We start from the raw sequence: 25,767 nt of genomic DNA, 5'->3' as shown, positions 1-25,767 counted from the left end.
ACGAGGGCGAACATGTGGAAGGACCAAAAATGGCTACCCAAGGTGGTAGAACGAACATCAGAGCTGAAGCTCTACACACCCTCCCAAGATTTCACGACAAATCGCGAAGAAAATAGACGGCAATCGATCAAAATTGTAGATGGTTGGGAAGATGATTGAACCCATTAATGAAAATGATAGAGAGGGATGTGGATGAAATGGGTCATGTGGAAATGGGGTTAAAGATGGTAAAATCAAAAAGAAAATAGGGCAGCATAGTGATGATGGTAAGAGGAAAAGAACAGGATGGCAACATGGAAGATAAGCAAGCAAACAACAAGAAGTAAAGGAAAAGAAAAAAACAGATAAGAGCCATGGGACTGCCACCGACCCTAGCCACAGCTAGAGCCGGCGGTGACGTGAATCTTCAAAGACTGGGTGCACTCACACAAAGGTGAGAAGGACTCTCACAAACTGAGATAGAGGCTCTCACAAACGAAGAGAAAAGAACCTTGTTGGAGTGTTTTGGAGTATCTGTGCAACCTAGTAAAGAAAGTTGAGGTTCCACCATAAAACCAATTGGCAATATGAGGGGTTGCCCAACCTCTTATAAACCTATGCAAGGTCCATCTTCCCATCAATGTGGGACTCATTCTCAGCAGCATCTAGCCCACCCAGCCTAGCCCAAAGAAAAAAAGAAGAAGTAATTTATGTGAACTCATTAAATGTTTATTACTATTAGAATTTTATCAATCAACATTTTGGTGCTTTTTAGGAGAGATCAATGAGGAAGGTTAACCTTAACTTGGCGAGGAAATGAGAACTATTTAATTGACTTATGTTAGAGAATGAGATGTCCTTGCGGTAAAACGTCATGATTTGCAAAATGAGAGTTGGTGAAGATAAACCAGCATCAGGATGTATATGCATTATCATTTTCCACAACTGTGGTAAAACTTCATGATTTGCAAAAGAAGGAGAATGCAACGACTTACCAAAAACCTATTCGAGTGGAGCAAAACACATGAGAAATCTAAAAAGGATCTCACAATCATGAATGCAAATAACCAATCATTAACCAATCATAATCGTTCGTGCAAGTTACACACAGGTTTCATGTGCAAGTTGCTCCCGCCGTGCCTGAACCACTACTGGAGTGGCGACAGTCGTCACCTTACACTGTTTACCGCCATCTTCTTCCATACATTTTGGACATTATTCATGAATGAACCCTAAATCATGATTCATGGCAATTGGACGTTACTCAATTCGTAAAAGTGAGATGCTGATTTCATTAAGTTACTTTCTAAGAATATATTGTCTAAAAACATTATTTTGTTTTTAAATAAGGAGGGCATTTTTTTTTAATTCGTACAGGACCCACAAAATGTCAGAGACGACCCTGACACACCCTGACCGAAGTCGAGACGTGTTGGTTATCACGTGAGCATGACATAGCCTTGTGCGCAAAGCGGAAGCGATACAGAGTAAGGAAATACGAACAATTTAAAACCAAGCAACTAGCAATCCTAGTTAAGAAAGGATGCTAGTGAGAGTCTAAGTGTATAAATACAGTTTCAGAGCAATAAGAAAGTCTAGTTGCAGTCAAGTAGGACAATTGCTAAGATACAACACCCGAAGGTGAATCTTACTTTTTCGGATTCTGTCAGAACACCGTTGGATTCCTCGTGGCCACCAAACTCTGCTACCTAAAACCTGGAGCGGCGAAAAACAAAGTTGAGTGGGTCAGTAAAAACAAAATTACATGAAAACCTTATTTTCCTTTGAATATACTAACCCCTCGCCGTAAAACAAGTATATAGATATTTTCCCAGAAAATAGAATACATACATATGTATATATCTTAAATCATGCTCAATAAATCAAGATTCATATTTGTGTCTATATATATATACACACCATGCGTATGCCATGCCCAATAACATAAAAATACCAAAAGTAAGCCAGGTGATGCAATTCACAATAACCATCTACTAGCCGAAGTCACCTGACGTGATCTACACAGCAGAATCTAAAGCTCATCTCAATCACATATCTTATCATATAAATCATCATGTATATACATATCTTCACACGAGTTGGAACCACCTCACGTGGTCTGACCGACAAGACTGGGTGTAAAATAATAATACGCTCTAGTGCTACAATCACGTGAAGACTGTACGATAAATCGCAGGTCACCTACGAGTCGGACCCACTCAAAGTGGTTTATACGACATGACTGTGCACCTAACTTGGTTCCAAGATAAGCGTGTGGTGCGAGAGGTAAACATCATGTGAAGGACTATGCCCCTAACTCTGGGCGGGAGCACTAACACCAGGGTGCAGATTATGAGCTCTAATATACATCTCAACATCATCATCATATCTCATAACCATTATCAGCATAATGTACTCACCTGTAGCTCACCTAGGCCTCCACAGTACCTTGCAACAATATGCATAATTAAGACAATGCATATACTAAAATATGAGGCATATATGACATGGCATTTAAATCACATTTCCTTTAAATACGTTTTCTGGGAAAAACGTCAAGTAGATATATATATATATATATATATATATATATATATACTGAAAATAACTGCCCACTCACAGATATGCAACTGGGTCGTACCCCCATGCCTAGCTTGGCTACGCTCGTCCTCCGGATAGGTCTCGCCTATAGAAGAAGTACTAAAATAACGTTATTAAAGTACATAACCAACTATAGCTAATAACTTCTTATATAAAGCTCAAATTGGGTATATGGATATACCACAATGGCCTACACAACCTTAGAATCATCCCCAAATTTTCAAAATAATTTTCTGACCCCGCATGCATCGCCACGCGCCGGCGAGTGCACTGCAATATGCGCCGCCACGCGTAGGGAATCCTGACGGATTCTCTAACCCCGTTAGGAATATTCCATTAAAAGCTGACGGATTCTGTTAAGTTTACCTGACGGCGTCAAAATATTCCGTCAACTCTGATGGAATAATCGCTCATCTTCTCCGATTGCTCGCCGGATTCCTCGCCGTCGTCGGAAAACTGGGAAATCGAAAAACCTTAATATCTCAGCCAATTCAACACCAATTTCCATGAAATTTTCACTAAAATGAAGCTCTAATCATGAAGAACACAACCTTACAATTTGAAGCTCCAAAAGTCATGGGATTTCGCCGGAGAAATTCCACAAAATCCTGCCAAGCTTGAAACTCACGATCCCGACGTCCAAAACATGTCAACGAACTACTCCGAGCTTCGTGGAGACGTCTAGAAGCTCCCTATGATCTCCAAAATCACAGAAACCTTCGTTTTTACGTGTGCATGAACAGTGCACATTTTTGGGTTCTCAGGGAAAATGAAGGTTCTAATCCCAGAAAATAGTACCATTCAACTCGTAAGGTCACAAGGAACAAGATGGTGACCTTAAATCCCTCGATATGTGAAGATTTGGCTTGGTTTAGGTGTGGTCCGTACGGAGAAGAAAGAGAGATAGAGAGTGTGAGTCTGAGAGAGAGATAGTGTACGGGAGTGAGAGAGAGAAAGTGAGGTGTAGTGTGTGTGGTCCAAAAGTCACCAATCAATCACCACTAATTTCCTTTAGTTCCAATTGGTCCCAAAAACTTAGGAATTTAACAATATTAGTCCACTTCTAATAGCATATTACACACAACACATCTCAACGCCTAAGGACATTTTGGTCTTTTCACATCAACGATAATTGTTTCTCGGGACGGGCTGTCACAACCCTGGATTAGTGATGGACACTCAGTCCATGCGAAAATTCTGCTTTGACTATATATAATTTTATTTGTTTTTATTTCTTCTTCTTTTTTATTTGTTTTGTCAAAAAGTATAATATTAAAACTTTTATAACGTTATAAAGTTGAGACCAAATCAATTTCATAATTTTAAAGTGATTATTACTTTATAAAAGTGAAGTTAAAAAGGTGCTATTTATTGACTTATTAAGTAGAATTCATGAGAATGTCATATAGGAATACCAAAAGTTTCATGCCAAGAAGCTATAAATATGCTTGAGAAGTTATAAATATTTTGGCTTTAACACGAAGGTATTCATGTTGACGAAGTATTATGTAACCCAAGTTTAATGACATGACATCAACTCTAAAAATTAATGCGTTGTCCTAAACAACTTTAACAATTGTTACAGACTTTTATACGTGACATTGCTTATTTTGTACTCATTAACAATTGTTACATGTGTTGAAAAAAAAAAACAATTATTACATGGGGATATTATTTCTATAAGTAACTGGTCTCAAGTTGAGATCATATTTTTTTTTATAATTTTAAAGAAATTATTCTAATTATAAAATATTACTTTAGAGAGATTGTACTGTATCAAACGAATAATTAACCAAAAAAACACTTTCGAAGGAATCAATAATCATGAGCTACAAGACTGAAGACTTCATCTGATTCGGTTGAACTCAGAACTTCACATTTTCATATGGTTTAAGAGGTATAGAGGGTCAAAGATGAAGAAAGTTGAATTGTGTAAATAAGAAAAGTAATCCTAAAAAATCTTGTGTGGAGCCAAAAATAATCACAAGGTGACACGTGGATTTTTGGGTAAAAGAGGACAAAAATACCCTTGAGGCATACCGAAATTCCTACGCGCGAGCGGCGGACAATCATCCTCAACCAAGTCAAAAATGCTCCAAAAAAGGTAACAAATTCCAATTTATCTCATCCATCCTCATTATAGGTAATTACTTCACAACCTATAAGTTATCCCATAAAATAGAGATTAATTGGCTAATTAATGAATTAATTCCTAATTAATTCATTAATCACCAAATTTATCACCCAATTAACCACAAAATACATCAAATTCAACCCTAAAGCTAGTCAAAACCGGTCACCATCATTTCTCTTTACCTTTTTCCATTTTCCCTCTTTATTATCCCATTTATGCAAATTAATCAATTTGGTAACCACCAATTTATTCCTTTAGGGATAAATTGGCTAATTAAACCAAAATTTCAACCTAAAAATCCCCATTAAGGCCGGCCTTTTCTTCTCAAAAAATGGACAAGCCTAACCCTATAAATAGGTTCCTATTTTCACCAAAAACTAATTCCAACACTTTGGCAAAAATCTCAAAATTCTCTAAACACTCTTTCTCTCTAAATTCTAACTTTGGCATCGGAGGTTCTTCGGCCAAAGCTCCCCCCATTCATCGTGGGCGCGTGAGGCTCTTGGCCTTAACCTAAGATGTTAATTGTTTTGTAGGTGCAAAATTGTCCAAGATCAAGGAGGAAGAAATTTGCATCCACAAATTGGTGCTTTCATTGAGAGTTGAAATCCATACTCGTAAAAGACTCTCGCACAAAAAGGTTTTTTCTTTATTTTCTAGTCCATTTGAATATTTTTCATACGTTCTTATTATTAGAATTTTTTACTTGCAAAGGTTCTTTGATAAAACGTATAAGCAAAATATAATGGCTAGAAATTTAGAAAATTCCACGAGTGAAAATTCTAATGTTCAAGAAATGGGATTGCGGAGATCTTGAGGCTAAATGCGACAATAAGTGGAGCAGCACCACCACCACGAGTTTCCACCATGGGAACCACCACGGTGGCTACAATAAGGCGAGGTCCATGGTGCCTTCACCACGGCTCGAGCCTGATCGGATCATATTTATATATATTTTTACTTCGAATTCACTCGTCTTTTCTTAGTTAGTTCCTTATATTTTTGAGCTATTTACGTTATTTTTGTGTTTATAGGATCTGTTATGCAAAGAAAATAAAAATAGCACAAATGAGTTTTAAATAATAAATAGAAAGAGTAGAGCACGGCATGATGAGAAAGAGAGGAAGTGGAAATCAAAGAATGAAAATAAACTGCAAAGAAAGAGAAGGAGTGCATGATGGCAAAAACAAAAGAAAAGAAAAAATTTCATGGCAGACACAGGTTGAGTGGAAGAATAAAAGAAAGAAAAGAGAAGACAGTGGGGAGAAAGAATAAAAAAAAAAACTAGTGCACTGCGCAGAAGAGGAGAAAATAAAAAAAATGGGACGGAAATCATGGGACGGACAGACTGCAGAGAACAAAAGGAGGAGCAGAAAAATATATAAAACAGAGGGATAGACAGCAACAGCGCAGCTTGAGCCTCGGGGAATAAAAATAAAAAGAAGACTTAAGAAGGAGAGTGGACCAAAGAGACTGCGGAGAGACTGCCAGAAAAGCAGGAGAGTTGACGTGAGCGGGAGATAGATAGACTCGGACTGGCTGGCGCAGTGCGCAGAGCATAAGAAAGAGACACGGGGAGAGCAGGGAGAGACAGACTGACTGGAAAGAAGAGAAGGCGCGGGAAGGCAGAGAGCAAGGCAGCAAGAAAATTAGAGGCTTCACTCCATTTTTCTTGGTTTTATCTTCTCAAACTCATATTTTACTTTTGGTTTAATTTAAGAATTATGTGTAACTAATTTTTAGTAGTTAGGGGCTGTTTTGAAGCCCCGAATATGATTGTAAGTTTGTTGTGATATTTTGTTTGAATGACTTTTATGAAAGGATGAAAATTGTTTCACTACTTATGTCATTGATAAATTCTTTATGTGTTTCTATGGATGCATACATAGTGAGCATATCTAGGATTTTAATGCTATGAATATATGTCTGCCTGCCCTTGTTGAATGAGGACCTACATATGTTCTAGAGCAGCACTTGTTAATTGTGGTTAACGTGTGAAACGATTTCTAGGATAAGTAAGACAACACCAATACTTACGATGCCTTGTGATGACTCAAACTCTTTTTATTCTTAATGATTTCTACTTGTTAAATCTATGAACACACCATTCTAGATTGCATGCTAGGGACTAAGTTAAGTTGAAAACGTCATTCTCTTAACATACTACGTAAGAAAGAGTAATAGGTTGTGTTCTAACATTGAGCCAACTTGAGCATCTTCATCCGGAAATAAAAGGAATTTGAATGAAACATAACATGTTTACATGATTATTTGGTGGTGGATAGCATGTCCCCTAACTCGTTTTTCTTAACTTGTGAATTAAAATCTATTGGTATTATTTAAAATCTGTTTCTGTACTGTTTTTGTACGATTTAATTTAAATAGCAAATCAACTCCAAAAATCCCAAAAATTTGTGAGACTGTCTTACTGTGTGTCTAGTTTATGTGTATAAAATTTCGTTGCATTTGGATAAGTGCAAGTTAGTTTAATAATTATTGTTCGGTGGCTGGTCAGTAGAGATAACCACCCTGTTTTTGTGACATTTTTAAGTATTTGGATAAAACAATCTTCTGTGGGAAAGACCCTTATTTTCATATGCTACAATTGACAAATCTTAGTGTTAATAAGGAAAATTAATAGGATTATTTTGTGCTACTTTGTGGTGCGTTATAATTACCTATCAGAGCCGTGCCATCCAAGGCTCATGACACCAAGGCCACGGCCCAAGTCGTGCCATCCAAGTTTGCACGGGCCCGGGCCCAAGCTTCGCATTCGCTTGCATCACATTCTAAGCAGTCTGCTCCCGCCAAGCAACCTGCTCTCGCGGCCCAACCTGCTCCCGCCAAGCAACCTGCTTTCGCGGCCCAGCCTGCTCCTGCCAAGCAGCCTGCTTTCGTGACCCAGCCTGCTCCTGACGAGCAGCCCACTCCCGTGGCCCAGCATGCTCCCACCAAGCAACCTGCTCTCGTGGCCCATCCTGCTCCCGACGAGCAACCCACTCCCGTGGCCCAGCCTGCTCCTGCCAAGTAGCCTGCTCCCGAGGAGCAGCCCACTCCCATGGCCCAGCCTGCTTCAGTCGAATAGCCCACTCCCGTGGCCCAGCCTGCTCCTGCCAAGCAGTCTGCTCTCGTGGCCCAGCCTGCTCCCGACGAGCAGCCCACTCCCGTGGTCCAGCCTGCTTCCGTCGAGCAGCCCACTTTCACGGCCCAACCTGCTCCTACCAAGCAGCCTGCTCCCGACGAGCAGCCCACTCTCAAGGCCTAGACTGCTCCTGTGGCTTTCTAAGCAGCCCAAGTCGGCCCAAGACTATCTCAACCATCTGGACCTACCATCGAGCCGGGAGCATTCTCACCACATTTTTTCGCGGATTTGACATTTCCCAACTCAAATCTCGCGCCCAGAGTCTACCACCCTTCCACTGCCCAAAGAGGCGCATTCATTCCAAGCTCTTCCAATCCAAATGGCGAACAACACTTGTCTCGACAAGTCATAGAGTTGACGAGCTCCCTTGCACAACAGACAACCTTGGTGAATCAACTTTTGCAACACATCGGGATCCAACGTGCCCCGGACGAGGTATCCCGAAGTAGGACAAGGGCAGATGGACATTTCCAGCAGCGTCCCGGCAAGCAGCCACGAGCCGAACGTTTGGGCAGTGTACATTCCCGTCTTAGAGCACGAAGGAGCATGCACTCTCGACTAGGCCCACGGAGGAGCATACATTCACGGTTGGGGTCATACTCCGATAGTTAACATGAACAACCTTCCGGGCAAAGTGTCTATTCGCAGCTAAGCCCACAAGGAGCATCCTCCACCTCACATTAGAGTAGGCAGCACGACGGACGGAGAGAAGCAGTCACTTAATCCAGCTCAAGTTCAACCAGCAGCCTGCGAAGAACTCGCTCGCCTACTAGGAACGCACCACATGCACTGCATTCGCGGCATAGACGAGCCAAACACATGGAAGAGCAGCCTAGACTAGCAAGTCATGACTGGGGGCAGCCGAGAGCTCTGCTACCCCAACAAAGGCAAATTCAGGAAGAAGTAGAGAGACTCTTGGCCAAGCGATTACATGATTTCCAATGCAACGAGGTCACCGACGAGGCACTACGACGGAACATAACCAACATAAGCAGGTCACCCTTCATGGAGGATATCGAGCAGGCAGAGCCTCCACGCGAGTTCAGCATGCCACATTTCACATCTTTCAAAGAGGATGAAGACCCGGAGAGACACTTAAAACGTTACCAAAGTGCAATGATCCTTTATCGAAACAACGATGATCTCATGTGCAAGATATTCGCCACAACTCTACAAGGCGAGAAGCAAGATTGGTTCTACACCCTGCCGCCACAATCCATCCGGAATTTCTACGAACTTTCTTTGGTTTTCACCAAAGAATATTCATCTTATCGCTCGATCAAAAAGAAGTCTGACCATTTGTTCGACGTCAAGAAGAACCCAAAGGAGTCGCTTCGCGACTATGTGAGGAGGTTCAAAGTAGAGAAGGCAAAAATAGTCGGATGCAACGACTCGATAGCTAGAGTAGCCTTCCAAAAAGGACTTCCAGCAGACCACCCGCTATTCGGAAAATTGATCATGAAAGAAGACCTAACTCTGGCAGACTCTTTTGCTTTAGCAGAGAAGCATGCACTTTGGGATGAGGCTCGCCAATGCATATTCAAGGACTTGAAGAAGTACCCGACATCACCTCCTTAGAAGAAGCGGATGACTTATTCGCATGTTTGACAGTATCTAAAGTAGCAATAAGATCTACCATCATGCGAGAAGAGCTGGGGGCCCGACAACCTGTATTCTACAGTTACCTGCAGTCATCATCATGACGCACTATTCCGCCGAATCCAAACCGGCGACGATAAAGGAGTAGACCCTGGCAGATGCAAAGTTTTCTGACGAACGTAACAACTCGGCCCAACGATGCCCCGAAGGCAGTCGATCACACTTTAGCCGCACATATTCCCTCAATGGAGATTTTTGGCATTCGCATGTCAACGACGCATCCAACTATAAAGGCTCGCGAGCAGCCGTGGTTCGTGGCAACCGACTACTTCACCAAATAGGTGGAAGCAGAGCCCATGACGACCACGATTCAGACGGACATAGAGCACTTCATATGGAGGAACATCATTTACCGATTTGGCATCCCTTAATCCATCGTCACCAACAACGGCCTGCAATTCGTGGGCAAAGATTTGGCGAAGTTCTTCCAAAAATATGGCATCAAGCAGCATATGTTCATGCCGAGATATCCTTAAGGCAATAGGCAGGCCGAAACATCCAAAAAGATGGATCTCATCTGGGAAGGTCTGTACAAGCTCAGCAGAATAGGCGGCAAGAGTAATTATACCCCCGCTACCATGAAACGATAAAAAGATCAAAAAGTAGTGGAACGCCTACAATCTGAAGAAGTACCATGTGTGACCTCCCACTAAATCAAAGCCCAAAGACTCAAGAAGCTCGACGGGCACCACCTCACAAGTCGAGGACTATCCAGTTGTTATGCAGTTCCTACCTTACAGCTAAGTTCTCGTTCGTTTCACTCATTTTTCAATGAGGAATTCAGAAGTAATCACAACTTGGCTCGGCTGCATGCTTATAACAACGTATCACTCCGACACTTCAAAAGAAGACTACGCCCTTCTTAGGGACCCATCGCAAGAATTGCGCCCCTCGAATGACCAACCATGCTCTCCAATGCGAGAGGGTAAACTAATTGCTTTCCAGTGCGAGAGGGTAAACCAATTCCCCGACACTTATATGGGTCAGCTCTCCAAGACGGGAGGATAAACTTTACACTCCGAATATCCAGACGTGGATGAGCCTGGCTGCCCTAGTATAACTAGATGCACGATGGCTTGCGCCGGGATTCCTAGAAGTAGCCGCAATGGTCTTTTTCAAGGCTTAGCTAACTGAAGGATTTTGGGTCTCTTGGCCTAATCCGTGAGGAACCGGGCCCTAGAGACGGAGAGGGCACATTACGCAGTATATTCGATGGATGGCTGCCCTGGAATCCTAAAGCTGCTACCGAGTGCACTAAGGTAGCCTACGGATTCCAGAAGACTGCCTACGGCTTGCCCTTCGAGCAGTAAAGTCGCGCTAGACTTATGCAACCGCACATTTTTGTGAAAGGTTAAACAAGCTAGCACACATATACGAAGTTTTATCCACTGCCGACATGCTACGTAGTCGATAAGCTTCACCTCTGCCAAGCGCGGAACAACCTACACCAAGTCCTAAAGTGTTGTGATACTTTCTACCCAACCTACGGAATTGAAGAAAGTCAAGGTTAACAACCTAGTGGTTACGCGGACTTGTCTGCTTCTGTAAGTAAGGCATCCAGTTGCCAACCCTATGGCCAACAACTTTGCAAAGTTCTACACCAACACCTACGGATGCATAGGCTACGCGAGCTTGTCTGCTTATAAAAAAGTAGCATGTCTGCCACTGGTCTATCAAGTCTAAAGGTTAAGGCATGAACAAAAGAAGTGAAGATGAAGAAAAACGAAGGAAAACATGTTTATAAACAACTAGCAAAGGCCGAATGAGTTCAAGCAAAATAAGAGCTACAAGGAAAAACAAAGAAAATCTTAAAGGTTACCTAGATGACAACACTTTAGCAGCCTGGACATCCCACGACTATTCGGTTGCCACACCTTCAGCAGCCGCGAAGCTCTTAGCAGCGGCATCACCCCTGACTGCTCCAGCCTGGAGGTAGTCGGCGAACCAGCACGAGCAGCGAAAGAAGTCTTTGGTTTTTTTTTTCTCAGCCGGCATCTCTTGAGCAAGCAGAGAAGATCCATTTTCCCACCTTCACTTGCAGCAGGATCCATAACAATGATTGGACGAGCCAATGCATCCGCTTTGATCCTATACACCTCATCTTTCGGGAGCAGACCACCTTTCTCCTGACGAAGAGAGTTAAAGTAGCCAATGTCATTCGTGGTACCTAGCAGGGGAGTTCAACCCAACATTTCAGCAGCTCATGAGGTCCGCAACCTCTTCATTTCTCTCAATCATCAGCCTAGCTCGCGTTATGTCCAAAAGCCGAAAAGGACATGAGCCATGTGACTTGCCTAGCACTGCGCCCCAGCGCCACAATCCGAGGCCCAGTAACACAAGCTGCCCTTGGTTCTAGCCAAGTCAAGCAGCTTAAAGCAGTGGTCCCTGCCATGATGCCTCATCGGCCCATGCCGAGCCGACTCCTGGCCCCTGCTAGCCGACGTGCTGCACCACCCCGATGACTACCCCATAATAGCACTATCCAAGAAGAAGACAAGAAAAAATTAAATTTTTCTTACATCGATGCGGCACGGAGAAGACGAAGAAATCAACGAAAGACGGTCTTTTGCACGGGCATGATGTGGAAGATTGTTAGAGGAGGGGGAACAAATATCCTCTAAGCTCTCTCTCTCTTGTAGGGTAGAATAAATCGCTCTCCAAAGTTGATTTAACAACCCACTTAAGGTGGACTTAAATAGGCTTTGAGAGAAATTTATTTCCCTTTCCTAAAAGGATCTAATTTCTTATTAAAGAGAGAATCTACATCAAAACAGGAAGCAGTCCTAAGTTTCCTAAAAGCAAGGAAATCTCTACACCTGCTGCCCTTTCCTGCGAGCAGCCCAACATGTGTGGGGGCATTTGTGGAGCCAAAAATAATCACAAGGCGACACGTGGATTTTTGGGTAAAAGAGGACAAAAATACCCTTGAGGCATACCGAAATTCCTACGCGCGAGCGGTGGACAATCATCCTCAACCAAGTCAAAAATGCTCCAAAAAAGGTAACCAATTCCAATTTATCTCATCCATCCTCATTATAGGTAATTACTTCACAACCTATAAGTTATCCCATAAAATAGAGATTAATTGGCTAATTAATGAATTAATTCCTAATTAATTCATTAATCACCAAATTTATCACCCAATTAACCACAAAATACATCCAATTCAACCCTAAAGCTAGTCAAAACCGGTCACCATCCTTTCTCTTTACCTTTTTCCATTTTCCCTCTTTATTATCCCATTTATGCAAATTAATCAATTTGGTAACCACCAATTTATTCCTTTAGGGTTAATTAGCCAATAAATTGGCTAATTAAACCAAAATTTCAACCTAAAAATCCCCATTAAGGCTGGCCTTTTCTTCTCAAAAAATGGACAAGCCTAACCCTATAAATAGGTTCCTATTTTCACCAAAAACTAATTCCAACACTTTGGCAAAAATCCCAAAATTCTCTAAACACTCTTTCTCTCTAAATTCTGACTTTGGCATCGGAGGTTCTTCGGCCAAAGCCCCCCCCCCATTCATCGTGGGCGCGTGAGGCTCTTGGCCTTAACCTAAGGTGTTAATTGTTTTGTAGGTGCAAAATTGTCCAAGATCAAGGAGGAAGAAATTTGCATCCACACCTTGCATATGAAAACCCACGAGGTGGATTACTATATTTGAAAGTACTCTCTTGTTTTTGTCTTTGCAAAAAATGACTAAAATTTTAGTATACCCACTTAGTAGAATCATATGATGTATCTTACTAATAAAAAAGCCAAACCAACAAAGAAGCCTTTATGTGATCAAAGCATACATGATGCTTTCCATTATGGAAGATGAAAATTTTATGGTCCTCCGGAATATTTTATGCTTTTAAGTTTTCAAATGTAACATTTCGGTCATTAATTTTTAATCAAAAATCTAATGAATATTAAAAATGTTTGAGTTTAGAATACTCCAGAAAATATTCCCAAGTGGTTGCTTTAGACGGAGAAATTAGTAATTCGCTTGGGTGGTGATGGTGGTTCAATTTGATATGGGTGCCTGTGGTGGTGAGCTGGCATTGAATATGCTTCATTGGGTGGTGGTGGTGTTAAACTAGGCTATTGGTCTGGGTTTGAGGCGGCGGTGGTGGTTTGCAACATGACAATTGTGGTTGCAAATTCCTGCCTTCTCTTTCTTGGACAAAATTGCACTTACAAAACAAATAACACCTTACGTCAAGACCAAGAGCCTCACAAGCCCATGATGAGTTGGGGGGGCTTTGGTCGAAGAACCTCCGATGCTAAAGTTAAAATTTTGAGAGAAAAGTGTTTGGAGAATTTAGAGAATTTAGCAAGAGACTTGGAATTGAGTTTTTGAGAGAATGAGATGGTATTTATAGGGGTGTGGCCGGCCCCTTTCGGAGGAGGAGGACTAACCACTTGGTTGGTATTTTGAGTGAGGTTCATGATTTGTAGCTAATTAGGAATAATTGAATAATAAATCAATTAAATGGCTAATTAATAGAATAATTTCCTAATTGATTAGCTAATTAATATAATACAAGAGGAATGATTTGGGAGTTACCTTGTGGAAATGATTTGATGAGGATGGACGAAATAGATTTTGCATTGTTACCTATTTTGGGCACTTTTGACTTGGTTGAGGGATGATTGCCCAGTACTGCTCGCGCGTAGAAATCCCGGTGTGCCTCGAGAGTAATTTTGTCATTTTTACCCAAAAATTCACATGTCACCTTATGATTATTTTTGGCTCCACAACAAAATATTGAAGCAGGGCTGATGGTGGTGGTTTGTGACTAGTCTGCAAAGAGGGATTCAGAGAAGCAAAGAGAAAGTAAAGAGAGGGAGAGATAGAGATGGATGAGGAGAATAATGAAAGTTGATGGGCACTAATCTTTTTTTATTGATTAGTCAGACAAAGTGGCCCTTACAACTTCAGAAATTTTGTCAACCGTTAGAGCAGCTCTAACAGGAGCTCGTGCTCGAGGGACAAGCTACAGAACAAGGCTTGATTGCCCGAGGGAGGAAGCCTAGTGTTGGTTGGCAAGACAGCCCGAGCAGGTCTGAGTGCCAAGCCTGTCGATTATTGCTGGCCCGAGTGCCCGAAGGCAGTTTGACGTGGGCTGACGTTAGGGCGACGGCGACTTCAGCCACGTGGTAGGACTTCATTTTCTCTCTCAACCTTCATCGTTCTTGAACGACGTCGTCGTCTCACGATGGATGGGCTGCGGCGACGACGACTTTCCCCAATGTCTCCGCTTCGTGACCACCGCCGCCTTGGAGAGTGGATCACATGACCGCCAAGACCGCGACTTCGTTCTCTTGCTTATGTGGCGGTTTGAGTTCCTCAAGCTCGCGTATGAGTACCACTGCTTTGCAGATGACGAGGCCAGCTCAAAGTTTTCAAATTGAGCAAGAGCTCCACAACCCACAAACTTGCCGGAGTTTGCTTCGATGAGGTGACCAAAAACTGGGCAAGGTTTCAGAGAAATTGCATAGGGTTAAACCTCTGGTTTTGAACTGGAAAATCACCACAAATCTTGTCCCAAACAACATTAAGATGTAATGAAACAAGATTTGCATAGAGAACCTCACATGGGTTCGAGTTTCAGATCTTGAAGCTCTCGGCTTCAATGGTGGTTTACACAATGATGGTTCGATGATGCATGAAACGGTATAGCTAGGATCCTTTAGTCCCAGAGATTAAGGTTTCATGGTTTTGGAGTTTGATTAGTTTAATTTTCGAAGAGGAAAGTGGGTGAGAGCTCTCGGAGCTCTAGAGAGAGTGAGAGTGTCGAGAGCTTAAAGAGAGAGAGAGAGAGAGAGAGAGAGGAACTTCAAAAAAATGGAGAGAAGTGAGAAAGATGAGTGGAAAAAGAGGGAGTGACGCGAGCAAGTTGCAAAAAATACTATTATTTTATTTACCTATTGTCAGGGCTATTCAAGTGTAAGAGTAGAAATGCAAAAGACAATTAATGTTCATTAAAGACAATTATTGTTCACTAGGTGGATTAAATAGTGGATAGTCCTGGGGAGCCTTTCCCACGGTGGAATTGCTCTTAGACAAATCAACATTAATCAATACAGGCTGTTTGATTTTTGTAGAAAGCAATTATACGTAATTACTAAAGATTTTTCGTAAAAGGAGAATAAACTAGGTGTGTCGTTATAAGTTCTTTCCTAGCGGTTTCCCTTTTCACAGAGATTTGAGATGCTTTACTTCTAGATTGCATGGCCAGTGGACAATGCCCCTTTTGACACGGTAGGAGATGTATATGTCATGCATCTTCTAGATTGCACTTCTGGAAATATCTCACGTAGGATCCTTGCCACTTGCCAGCTTAAAAGATACAGCTCGAGTGAGGCACCACAAACTAGCTCAATTTACAGCTAAAATTAAATTTAGGCTTACACATTAGTTCATATAAGGGTCTCAAAATCATCACATCGTCAATTTCAATGAGTTATCATTTCAATATCTCAGGGTTCAATATGAGAAAATTGAAATTTCGTGGTGCATCTTAAAAATCACCCCAAACTGAAAGAATGTGCAATGTAGTCAACCTTATAATAATCACACATGTTTAATTGTTAATAGCTAATAGTCCATCTTAACCTTTTCAATTTGGAATTAAACAGTTCATATTAGGTGCATCTAATAAACAAGAAAGCACTATCTTATAGCTAATTGGTTGTGCTAATCCGCAAATCACATTGGTTTTTCCTGAATTTTAATATTCGGTCATGTTACTTTCAAGTTCTAATTGAAATCCCCTCATTTCCTTTTAGAGTATCATACAAGTTTCAAATTAATGGATTTCAAATATTATTTTATGCTCTTAATTAAGCATTAGCTTAATGTAGCTTATCTAACTCTTCTCTTAACATCTTTGATTTTTCGTAAACGTCCAAAAGCAATCATGGCCGGTAGATTAAGAAGAGTTGTTTTTAAACACATAGTTCAATATTTACATGAAGAAGAAAATATAAAGAAAAAGTTCTATGAAAAGGGTAAAAGTAATTGGGGAATACATGCTTTTAGATAAATTCGAAGACTATAATTAAGAAGAAACTAAAAGGAAGCAAGAAAGGCACCTAAAAGTATATTTTTAATGTTTCACGTGATGGTTTGAATCGAAAAATCACTGGACTAAACATGATTATGTCTTCATTACTCAAGGTTTGGTACGGTAGATAACAACTTAAGCGGGTGGATAAATCTTATTGAAAGTGTGAATCTCACGTTGGAAATTAGATAATCTCGTACACTTATAGAGTTTTTTTAATTTTTTTAATTTTTTATTTTTAAAGGCTTATAGAGAGTTGGATCACTCTTTGTATTACTATAATTCATTTAAGAATGAAACCTCAATTTTCTTTCATAAATTAGGGAGTCAAAACAACCAATCATAGATTGGCTCCTAATAATTTCTTTATAATATAAACATAAAACTAAAAAAACAAATTGTACTAAAAATTATTACAAACTTTATCGTATGTTATAAAAAAAACATACAAAACAATCTTAAACCAAAGTATTGGACTTTACTCGTTGAATGAAAAATTAAGAATAATGTGAATCGTAATACTGAATAATTACAAAAAGTTCCAACAACAGACTTACAATATAAGTATATTCTAATAAGTTAATAACCCATATCAAATTCAAATTTATATAATTGGTAGCGAATAAGAGAAAATGAACATTATTAAGAGAATGAGATTGATATGTATTAGTTGATGACTTGAATTTGAACCGTTAGATCAGATACATTATTCATAATGTATCTTATTCAGTTGCTATCAATTATTTGGGTTTACAAATTAAATCTCCAAATTGATATTTCTTAAAATAAATATATAAATACAATTAGTAAGGCCGCCAACCAGTCAAACCCACGAGCTTTGACCACAAAAAATTCGAAATAAAAACGTTTTTTTTTTTTTTTTTTTTTTGGTAACGAAAAAAGTTACAAAAAATTATTCAACGGTCAAACATGCCCTGAGTTTCTCAGAAACCTCCCTAAAAGACAAAGAGAAGAAAGAACAGAGAGCCTTGTGCAATACGTGACCATCTTCTCTTCTTCCACAGTAATCTCTTAAAGTCAGTTTCCATTTTTCGACTCAAAACTGATCTCTCTGTCTCTCTCTCTCTCCTGTCTTTCTTTCTCTTGATTGATGGCCTCCTCTTCAGGGAGCTTAGAAACCTCAGCAAACTCACACTCAGCAGCCTTCACTTTCTCAACGCACCCATTCATGACCAACTCCTTCTCTGACCTCTTAGATGCCGGCACAGATGAGTACTCGAACCCACCTAGATACATCGGCCAGGGCGGGCTGTCGGATCGAATTGCAGAGCGTACTGGGTCCGGCGTACCCAAATTCAAGTCCCTACCGCCGCCCTCACTGCCCATTTCTCCTCCCTCTATATCTCCATCTTCCTACTTTGCTATCCCACCTGGGTTGAGCCCAGCTGAGCTTCTTGACTCTCCTGTTCTCTTAAATGCTTCAAACGTATGTATATGTGTGTGTGTATATATTATGTTTATATATTTTAGATTTCTGTTTTCTTGGGTTCTGCAGTTTTCCCAGTTGGGATTATGAAGAAATTAAGATATATTCAAAAAGAATAATTGAAAAGGAGGATATTTGTGTGATATTTTTCATTTCTGAAGTCAAAGTCTTCTGATTTTCTGAACTTTACTTTTCTGGGGTTTGTTAATTTTGCTGTTTAATTATTGGGTAATGTTTTGTTAGTTGTAATACTGTTTTGTTTTGATAATTTTACTAATTGTGTTTCTCTTGTTTTGTGTTATTTTTGACCAGACTCTTCCATCCCCAACTACTGGAAGCTTTGCAGCTCGTGGGGCCTTCAATTGGAAGAACAACCAACAGAATGTAAAACAGGAGAGCAAGAACCACTCAGACTTCTCCTTCCAAACCCAAGCAAGACCTCCCATTTCTTCATCATCGTCAATGTTTCAATCCTCAAACACCTCAATTCAAACTGTATGTAATCTGTTTTTTCACTTCCTTAATGTCGTATTTTGTCGCACGGTCCGTCTCTGTGCAGGGCGTCCTGTCTTTATTAAAACCAAGAACTCAATTTTCTTCAAATTTGATCTCATTTATCGACAAGATTGATTGTTTAGCAACTAATTGATTACTTTTTCTTTCTTTCAGACACAAGAGCAGGCATGCAACAACAATTACTTTCAGGCTCAAGAACTCCCAAAGCAAGAATATGGTTCTGTTCAGACCTTGTCATCTGAATTGACCACCAAGACTCTCCAGAGTAATGCTCCGGCGAATGGCGGTTTCCACCAGCAAGCTCAGACCTTGAGTAGGAAGTCGGATGATGGTTTCAATTGGAGAAAATATGGTCAAAAACAAGTGAAGGGAAGTGAAAATCCCAGAAGCTATTACAAGTGCACTTACCCTAATTGCCCAACTAAGAAAAAAGTAGAGAGGTCATTGGATGGACAAATCACTGAGATTGTTTACAAGGGCAATCACAACCATCCCAAGCCACAGAACCCTAGAAAATCATCATCAAATTCTCATGCAATTCATGCTTTGAATCCCACCAACACCAATGAAATCCCAGATCAAACTTATGCTAATCATGGCAATTCACAAATGGATTCCATTGGAACTCCTGAGCATTCATCGATATCGATCGGGGACGATGATTTTGAGCAGAGCTCTCAGAGGAGCAAGTCAGGAGGAGGGGAGGAGTTTGATGAAGATGAACCTAATGCAAAAAGATGGTAAGTTTGATTACTTAAGGGTATCGGTTTTGACACTAGTTTTAACCATCTGCGCTACAAATTGGTTATTTTATAATGTTATATCGATTCTCCGGAGAAGTGTTAAAATTTATAGCCTTGATTTATGTGTACATTATTTGTGTGTTTGGTGCCAGTATTTGTGAGATTAATTAAACTTTTTTTGTCCCATGACCGTACAGGAAAAACGAAGCTGATCACAACGAAGGAATTTCAGCACCTGGGAATAGAACAGTGAGAGAACCTAGAGTTGTAGTTCAGACAACGAGTGACATTGATATTCTAGATGATGGATACAGATGGAGGAAGTACGGTCAGAAAGTGGTAAAAGGCAACCCAAATCCGAGGTAAAAAGTTAAAACCCTCCCCTTAATCACGATTTTGATATTTACTTTTTCGAACTTTTGAAATATGAATTGCTTTTGATGGGAATGCATGTATTTTTGTATTCTTTTGGCAAAAGGTTTATTTGTTTTTGTGAAATTGCAGGAGCTACTACAAGTGCACAAATCCAGGATGTCCAGTGAGAAAGCATGTTGAGAGAGCTTCTCACGATATTAGAGCAGTGATCACAACCTATGAAGGGAAGCACAACCACGACGTCCCTGCCGCTCGTGGCAGCGGCAGCCATGCTGCTGTCAATAGGCCTATACCAAACAACAACAACAATGTAGCTTCAGCAATGAGGCCTATAACTCACCACACTAACAATTCCGCTAATACCAACTCTGTTCAAAACTTGAGGCAGCCAACATCAGAAGGGCAAGCTCCCTTTAGCCTAGAGATGCTGCAGAGCCCGGGAAGTTACGGATTCGTGGGGTTCGACGGAAACTCCGTGGGATCATACATGAACCAAACACAGCTTAGTGACATATTTTCTAAAGCCAAGGAAGAGCCAAGGGATGATGCATTTTTTGAATCATTGCTGTGCTGATAGGGTTTTTTTTTTAAGCCTCATATTTCGGGAAAGGGATTAAACCAATAGGATAATCACTCACACGCAGTCGGGTTCTTTCCATTCGTTTCTTATATTGTTTGTTTATTGTGTTGTGTATATTTTTTTTAGAATTACAGGGGTTGTTTAATGTATATTCATAATTGTATGGGCACGTAGGAAGAAAGTTTGTCAATGGTTTTTCATTTTTTTTCTTTCTTTATTGTTTTGAGGGTTTTCTTTGCTATCCCAGCTAAAGAGCCTCGAATCAATTTTTTGTATCCCACATATGTTTATTTTAGTTCAATATTATACCATTGAAATGTGGATTCTTTTCCCTCTCATTAACTTGAAAAATGTAGAAAATTTTACATGCAGTTTCAAATGATCCAACTGAAACTCATAATCGTTATATAAAAATAAATCGCTCTTAATTGCTTAAGTTACGTACGCTTTTGTTCTCTATAAGCCAACAACATTTAGAAGATGTGGGACTTATTAGGTGATATCTTTTAATTACGAGCAATGTTATTCATCCACATCTTTTTACTTCTTATACTTTTTTATTTGTTAATTTTTACCTTTCGATCATCTACAACCGTTTGATCCGATTGTTGAGATTTGAGATATATGTAAAAGTAAAAATGAGTATAAACAACACAACCGGTAGTCAGATTTGCAATCGTCATCAGTTACATCTTAAGCTGAGGTTTGAATTGGTCAAATATGTTGAGCTGGAGATTTTGCATTACTTAGTGCACAAGTTGGTCAAGGTCAATTTTGTATATTTCCTTTTATTTGTTACTTTCCCACATGGACACTTCTGGGATGGTCCCTTTGGTGGGTCCAGCTCATATTAAGCCGCATTCATAGTATTGGGTCATGAATGGTAATAGTCATTATGGTCCATCTTCTAACTATTTGTTTATTACGAATAAGCCCTCTGAATTGTGGGAATATCTCATTTCGTGTCCAAATATTTTTGTTGCGTTTCCGTCCTTAAAACACTATATAGACTTTGTAAGGAATTGTCCTGGTCATTAGAGTGTTCAGCCTATTGCTATTTTAGTTCAAACCCTTTATTTCTTTAATGTACTTTGAAATAATAGTATTGTTCGTGATAAAAAATAACAAATGACGAAAGATCTAAATTTCTTGATAATCTGAAAAAGCAACCTTGGATTGGGACTTATTGTCTTTTGTGACCTTCCTGGTTGTATTAGAATTTTTAGATGACCATTTACTATGTGCTTTTAAGCCTTGTGCTATTTTGTAGTTTTATTTGGGCATTGGTGTTGTGTCTCTTCATGAGTGTTTGGTGTTTCCTTCTTCGCATCTGCTCACACTTTACTGACCTATCGTGTAGTAAAGAGAAGAGAGTACAAAAGAATAGTAAACAGAGCACACCGCAAAACAATTCTAAATATGATTAAAAAAAACACATCTTTCTGAAATCCAAGGATTAATTGAGATGAAAGAAAATTTAGAAACCAAAGTGGGAAAACCAAAAGTTTGAGTGGAAAATTTGTAATTCCCCAAGAAATAAATAAAAAAAAGTTATTCTTAGTGGGTGGGGTGGATAAGATCATAAGAGAGACACCTGCGTGAGCCACACGGTGCGTCCACACACCCAATGGGATGCTGAGGCCTGTCCGATCAGTGTTCACACACGCACCGACAGACCAAGCAAATAGTTTATCTAATTAGATGGGTTGTTTTACTTAATCCATTTTTATATTAATTCTTAATTCATTTACGGCTCTTTGTTCCCTTTTAATTATTCCTTATTCCTCTTTATCTATTGGTGAACCCGGTTTTATGCTGCGATTGTCAACTTGTCGTTTTGTGAGTTGTAGATGGCGCCAAAAGTTAGGGTTTCATGATCCGTTAAGAGTACAAGCAGCTCACGCATCCGATGTTTGTTGTTTACGTGTACGATACGTGGGAGTGTGGGTTATCCTTAAATGTTGTGCGATTTTTGACATGAATTGAATATGGAAAACCAGACAGGTTGGTATTACTTGTAGGTGAAAATGTTGGATATATAGAAACAAAGATATCCCAGAAATAGATACATGGAGTTTATTAACAGAGAAATGCTAGGAGATTCTTTTAAAAGTAGAGATTTTTATGAACTTTCTGCAACTTCATATTTTTTTGTATAATGTTTTATAATGTTGGCAATAGAATTGACATTAAATTGTGAGATGACAGAGAATTCATAGAGAATATCACTTTGAGAAATTTTCCTTGACATTTATCATAATCTAAGCATTATCAAACATATATGTAGTATCATTGGGAATTAATAGTGCACTTTTTGCAAGGAAATTGTTATTAGCACTTCAAAAATCTCATTCTACACTCCAAACTTTCTATATCAGAAAAGAAAAATACACTTGTAAGGAGTGTAGAATGAGATTTTTGGAATGTCAATAATAGTTCTCTTTTACAATCTACAAGTAACATATATCACCACCAGTTCTTTACGAGCCTCCTGCACTTCGTCGATGCCAGCATGGGAATTCTGATGTTTAGGGTTAAGAGACTTAGGCTGAGCTGGATTTTCCATGCTTTCTCGGCATAAGTTACGTCTCCAAATCCTCCATGCGCTCTAGCCTCCATCTCACTCCCCAACCTCTCCAAGCTATATGGGTTGACAAAACATAACACTAGAGGAAGGTTAGGACTTAGGAGCTCCGTTTGCGTTCCACTCCCCGCTCCATCTCCCGGGTGTTGACAACGGTTGACTTAATAATGTGTGCAGAGTAATTATCAGACGTTGATGCATTGCCTTAGTCACTTGTATCAACGATTGACAGTTACTCACTCGCATCGACAATTACTCACTTGCATCGATCAATGTTCTTAACATCGCTGTACTTGTTACATGAGAATGGTCTATTAAATTTAAAATTTTAGATACTGAAATCAATTCTTCATTCTCTTACATGCAAGATTTCCCCGAGTGTTCAAAGAACATTTCTATTTTTATTGATACTATAGTATTGTATTTTGGATTTGTTGTATACTAGAATATTTATAGAACTTACTAGCAAACTCTAAGTGATGAAATTGTAAAATATATATGTAACCCTAGCTATTTGAAAACAACACTATTGTTATGGAGTTTAAGCTACCTAGTGTAAGTACAACACTCCAAGGACATGTAACCAAAACACTAAAAGAATTACATAAATCAGACATAATTAGGGGAAGCTTAATACATATTCTAGAAGAGTTAGTTCAAAGCAGAAAATATACTTGAGTAGGAAAAAATAATAAATCGTTTTATTTCCACTTAGCCTAAAAAAAAACCGGCAAACACCCTAAGGTAATGTTAGAGAGACAAAATATGACAAAATTTATAACCCTAACAAAATACAACGGCTACAACGATGCCCACTGACTCGTTCGCAAGGACCAGCCAATAATAACTCGACAAGTGTACACCATCGTTACTTTCCATAAATTGCCTTTCCCTCCCTGTTTTCAAAACCCTCCTCCTTCCCCTTTTCAAAACCCTAAAATAAAAAGTCTTCAAGCTTTTCACTTTTGATTTCTTAATTCGCTGGCGTAAAAATTCTCCATGGAGTCGCCCGCACCGAAACACACCCCTCTACGGAACATCCTGGTACGCCTCCTCACCTTCGGCATCATAATCCTCGCCCTCCGATCCGCCTGCATCATCACGCTCGCCGGCGAATCCTACGACTATAACAACAACTTCTGCTTCTTCCCCGACAACCTCAGACTCTGAGGCGGTGAAGAGGTGTGATTCGGTTTATGTGAAATTGCAATCCCTAAGATCTAAAACTCTTGCAACTCTGTCACCCGTAGTATGATTCGATTAATGTGCAATTCCAACCACCCTGATTTCCTCTATGAGGTGCATGTTTTGTACTAAGTTCAATCTAACACCATTGATCTTAGTGGACTCCTCTATCATTATCTTGCCCTTCATGGATTGAATCTTGCTAGAGTTTTATTGGTCTCTTTACATTTTCGCTCAATTTACATTTCAAGTTATGTAGCTTGGCCCATCTACTTAGATTTTACTTATGCGAAGGTTTGTAGTCATGACTCCATCATGAAATGATTACATTATGTTTCTCACTTTAGTTTCTATTTCGCTTTTATTTAATTTTTAGCCAAGCATACACAAAGTTACACTAAATTTGAAGTCCTCGTTGGCTCAAGGCACATAAAAGAACTTAACCGAACTAGCATCCCACTCGGTACTGTTGACCCTAGAAATTACAAAGCCTACGTGGCGCGCAGGCCGAGTATATTCTAAGCTAACTACGTCCTTCGGTGATTGCGGGGCGTGCCAACTCGTCGGCCGAGGCTCGGCCGAGGAGTAAATTTGATGATGCTGCGTTGGGTCGCGCTACTGACTTCTGCGTCTTACGATTGCGGCCGAGAAAGGAACACGTCTCGGCCTCTTGGGTTCTCGAGCCTGAAGACAAGGCTGCTATTTCTTACAAAGTTCACGAACCGAATTCGGCTTGCAATGTGCCGAATGTAATAACTGTGACACCTCACCTCGCCGAGAAGGCTAATAAGATGACCTCGACCAACAAGGATTCGAAAAACCCTTCTCGACCGAGACTTGGATAGGTAATCGACCGTTCTCGCCGCAGTGCTGTTGATGCCAACGGAAGATACTGCGAGACCGACCGACTCTACGGTGACAGAGCTATCTATGCCGACTTAAGATATCATCGGTTGCTTCCACAGTGCTGTTGATGCCAACGGAAGATGTGTCAGCGAAAAAGGAAAAGAAAAAGATCTCAAGTTGTGAGAGTTTGCGCAGGGCAATTTTGTATTGATTTTGTGGGGGCTTTTCCATTGCTGAATGTCTTGTATTTATAGTAGCAGAACACCGAGCCCGAGTTCTAATCCTATTCGAACTAGGTTTCCCTCTCCGGATTAACGTTACCTCAATCAGTCCTATCTCTGCTAGGACTACGAATCTAGTCCTTAACTGAGCCGGATTCGCCTTCTAGTTTTACTGATCTCGTCGAGGGTCCCTATTGTATTAGGACTCGACTTGCACTCTGATTTAACCGATCTAGGCCTAAAAGCCCATGAGCTGAACGCCCCTATGACTCTCTCGCCGTACGTCAGTCCGGGCCGAAAGTGATACCTCCCTCGGCCCAAACTGTTATTTTGGGCCCAAACATTGCCCCCTCGCTTTTGAGGTCCTCGGCCTGAAACCTTCGGCTGAGTTTCGGCCTTGAAGAAGCGAATCTACCACTCAGGATCCCAATACCCGAGTTCCAAGGCGCATTTATTGAACATGATCGCACGATCTTGATCCTGCTAAACCACTCGCCACGTGGCATCCCCTAACATGGCCAATCCCCGATAATGACGTCTGAAGCGTGCGCCTGCCCGAACCGTCTTGCCATTATGACCACTATCTCAATCCGCGAGCCATTTCATCAGTCCGTGAGCCCTCATGTCATCGTGTAGGCGTCGAACCGTCTTTCGTCATTAACTTCGCCGTCACACGCGATCGTGCGCCCCCAAAACCTA

General features: G+C 40.4%; 2 protein-coding genes across 2 annotated transcripts; both read left to right on the top strand.

Annotated features, from left to right (window-relative positions):
- Positions 1-353: 353 nt before the first annotated feature.
- On the top strand, positions 354-7,745 carry LOC139194610 (uncharacterized). The gene is made up of 2 exons (XM_070819496.1): positions 354-433; positions 7,400-7,745. Exons 1-2 carry the CDS (start codon positions 354-356, stop codon positions 7,743-7,745), a joined length of 426 nt encoding a protein of 141 aa, XP_070675597.1.
- Positions 7,746-17,582: 9,837 nt separating this feature from the next.
- LOC103407650 (probable WRKY transcription factor 26) lies at positions 17,583-20,542 on the top strand (the record flags this gene model as incomplete). Its single annotated transcript, NM_001328755.1, is given in 5 exon segments — positions 17,583-18,018; positions 18,331-18,513; positions 18,688-19,274; positions 19,475-19,639; positions 19,782-20,542. Coding segments are annotated over 5 exon segments (1,716 nt in total). The 5' UTR covers positions 17,583-17,682.
- Positions 20,543-25,767: the final 5,225 nt, after the last annotated feature.

Source organism: Malus domestica, chromosome 03, assembly GCF_042453785.1.
Source record: "Malus domestica chromosome 03, GDT2T_hap1".
Lineage (NCBI taxonomy): Eukaryota > Viridiplantae > Streptophyta > Magnoliopsida > Rosales > Rosaceae > Malus > Malus domestica.
Note: the sequence above shows the minus strand (reverse complement) of the source record. Positions and strands in the feature narration are given on the sequence as shown.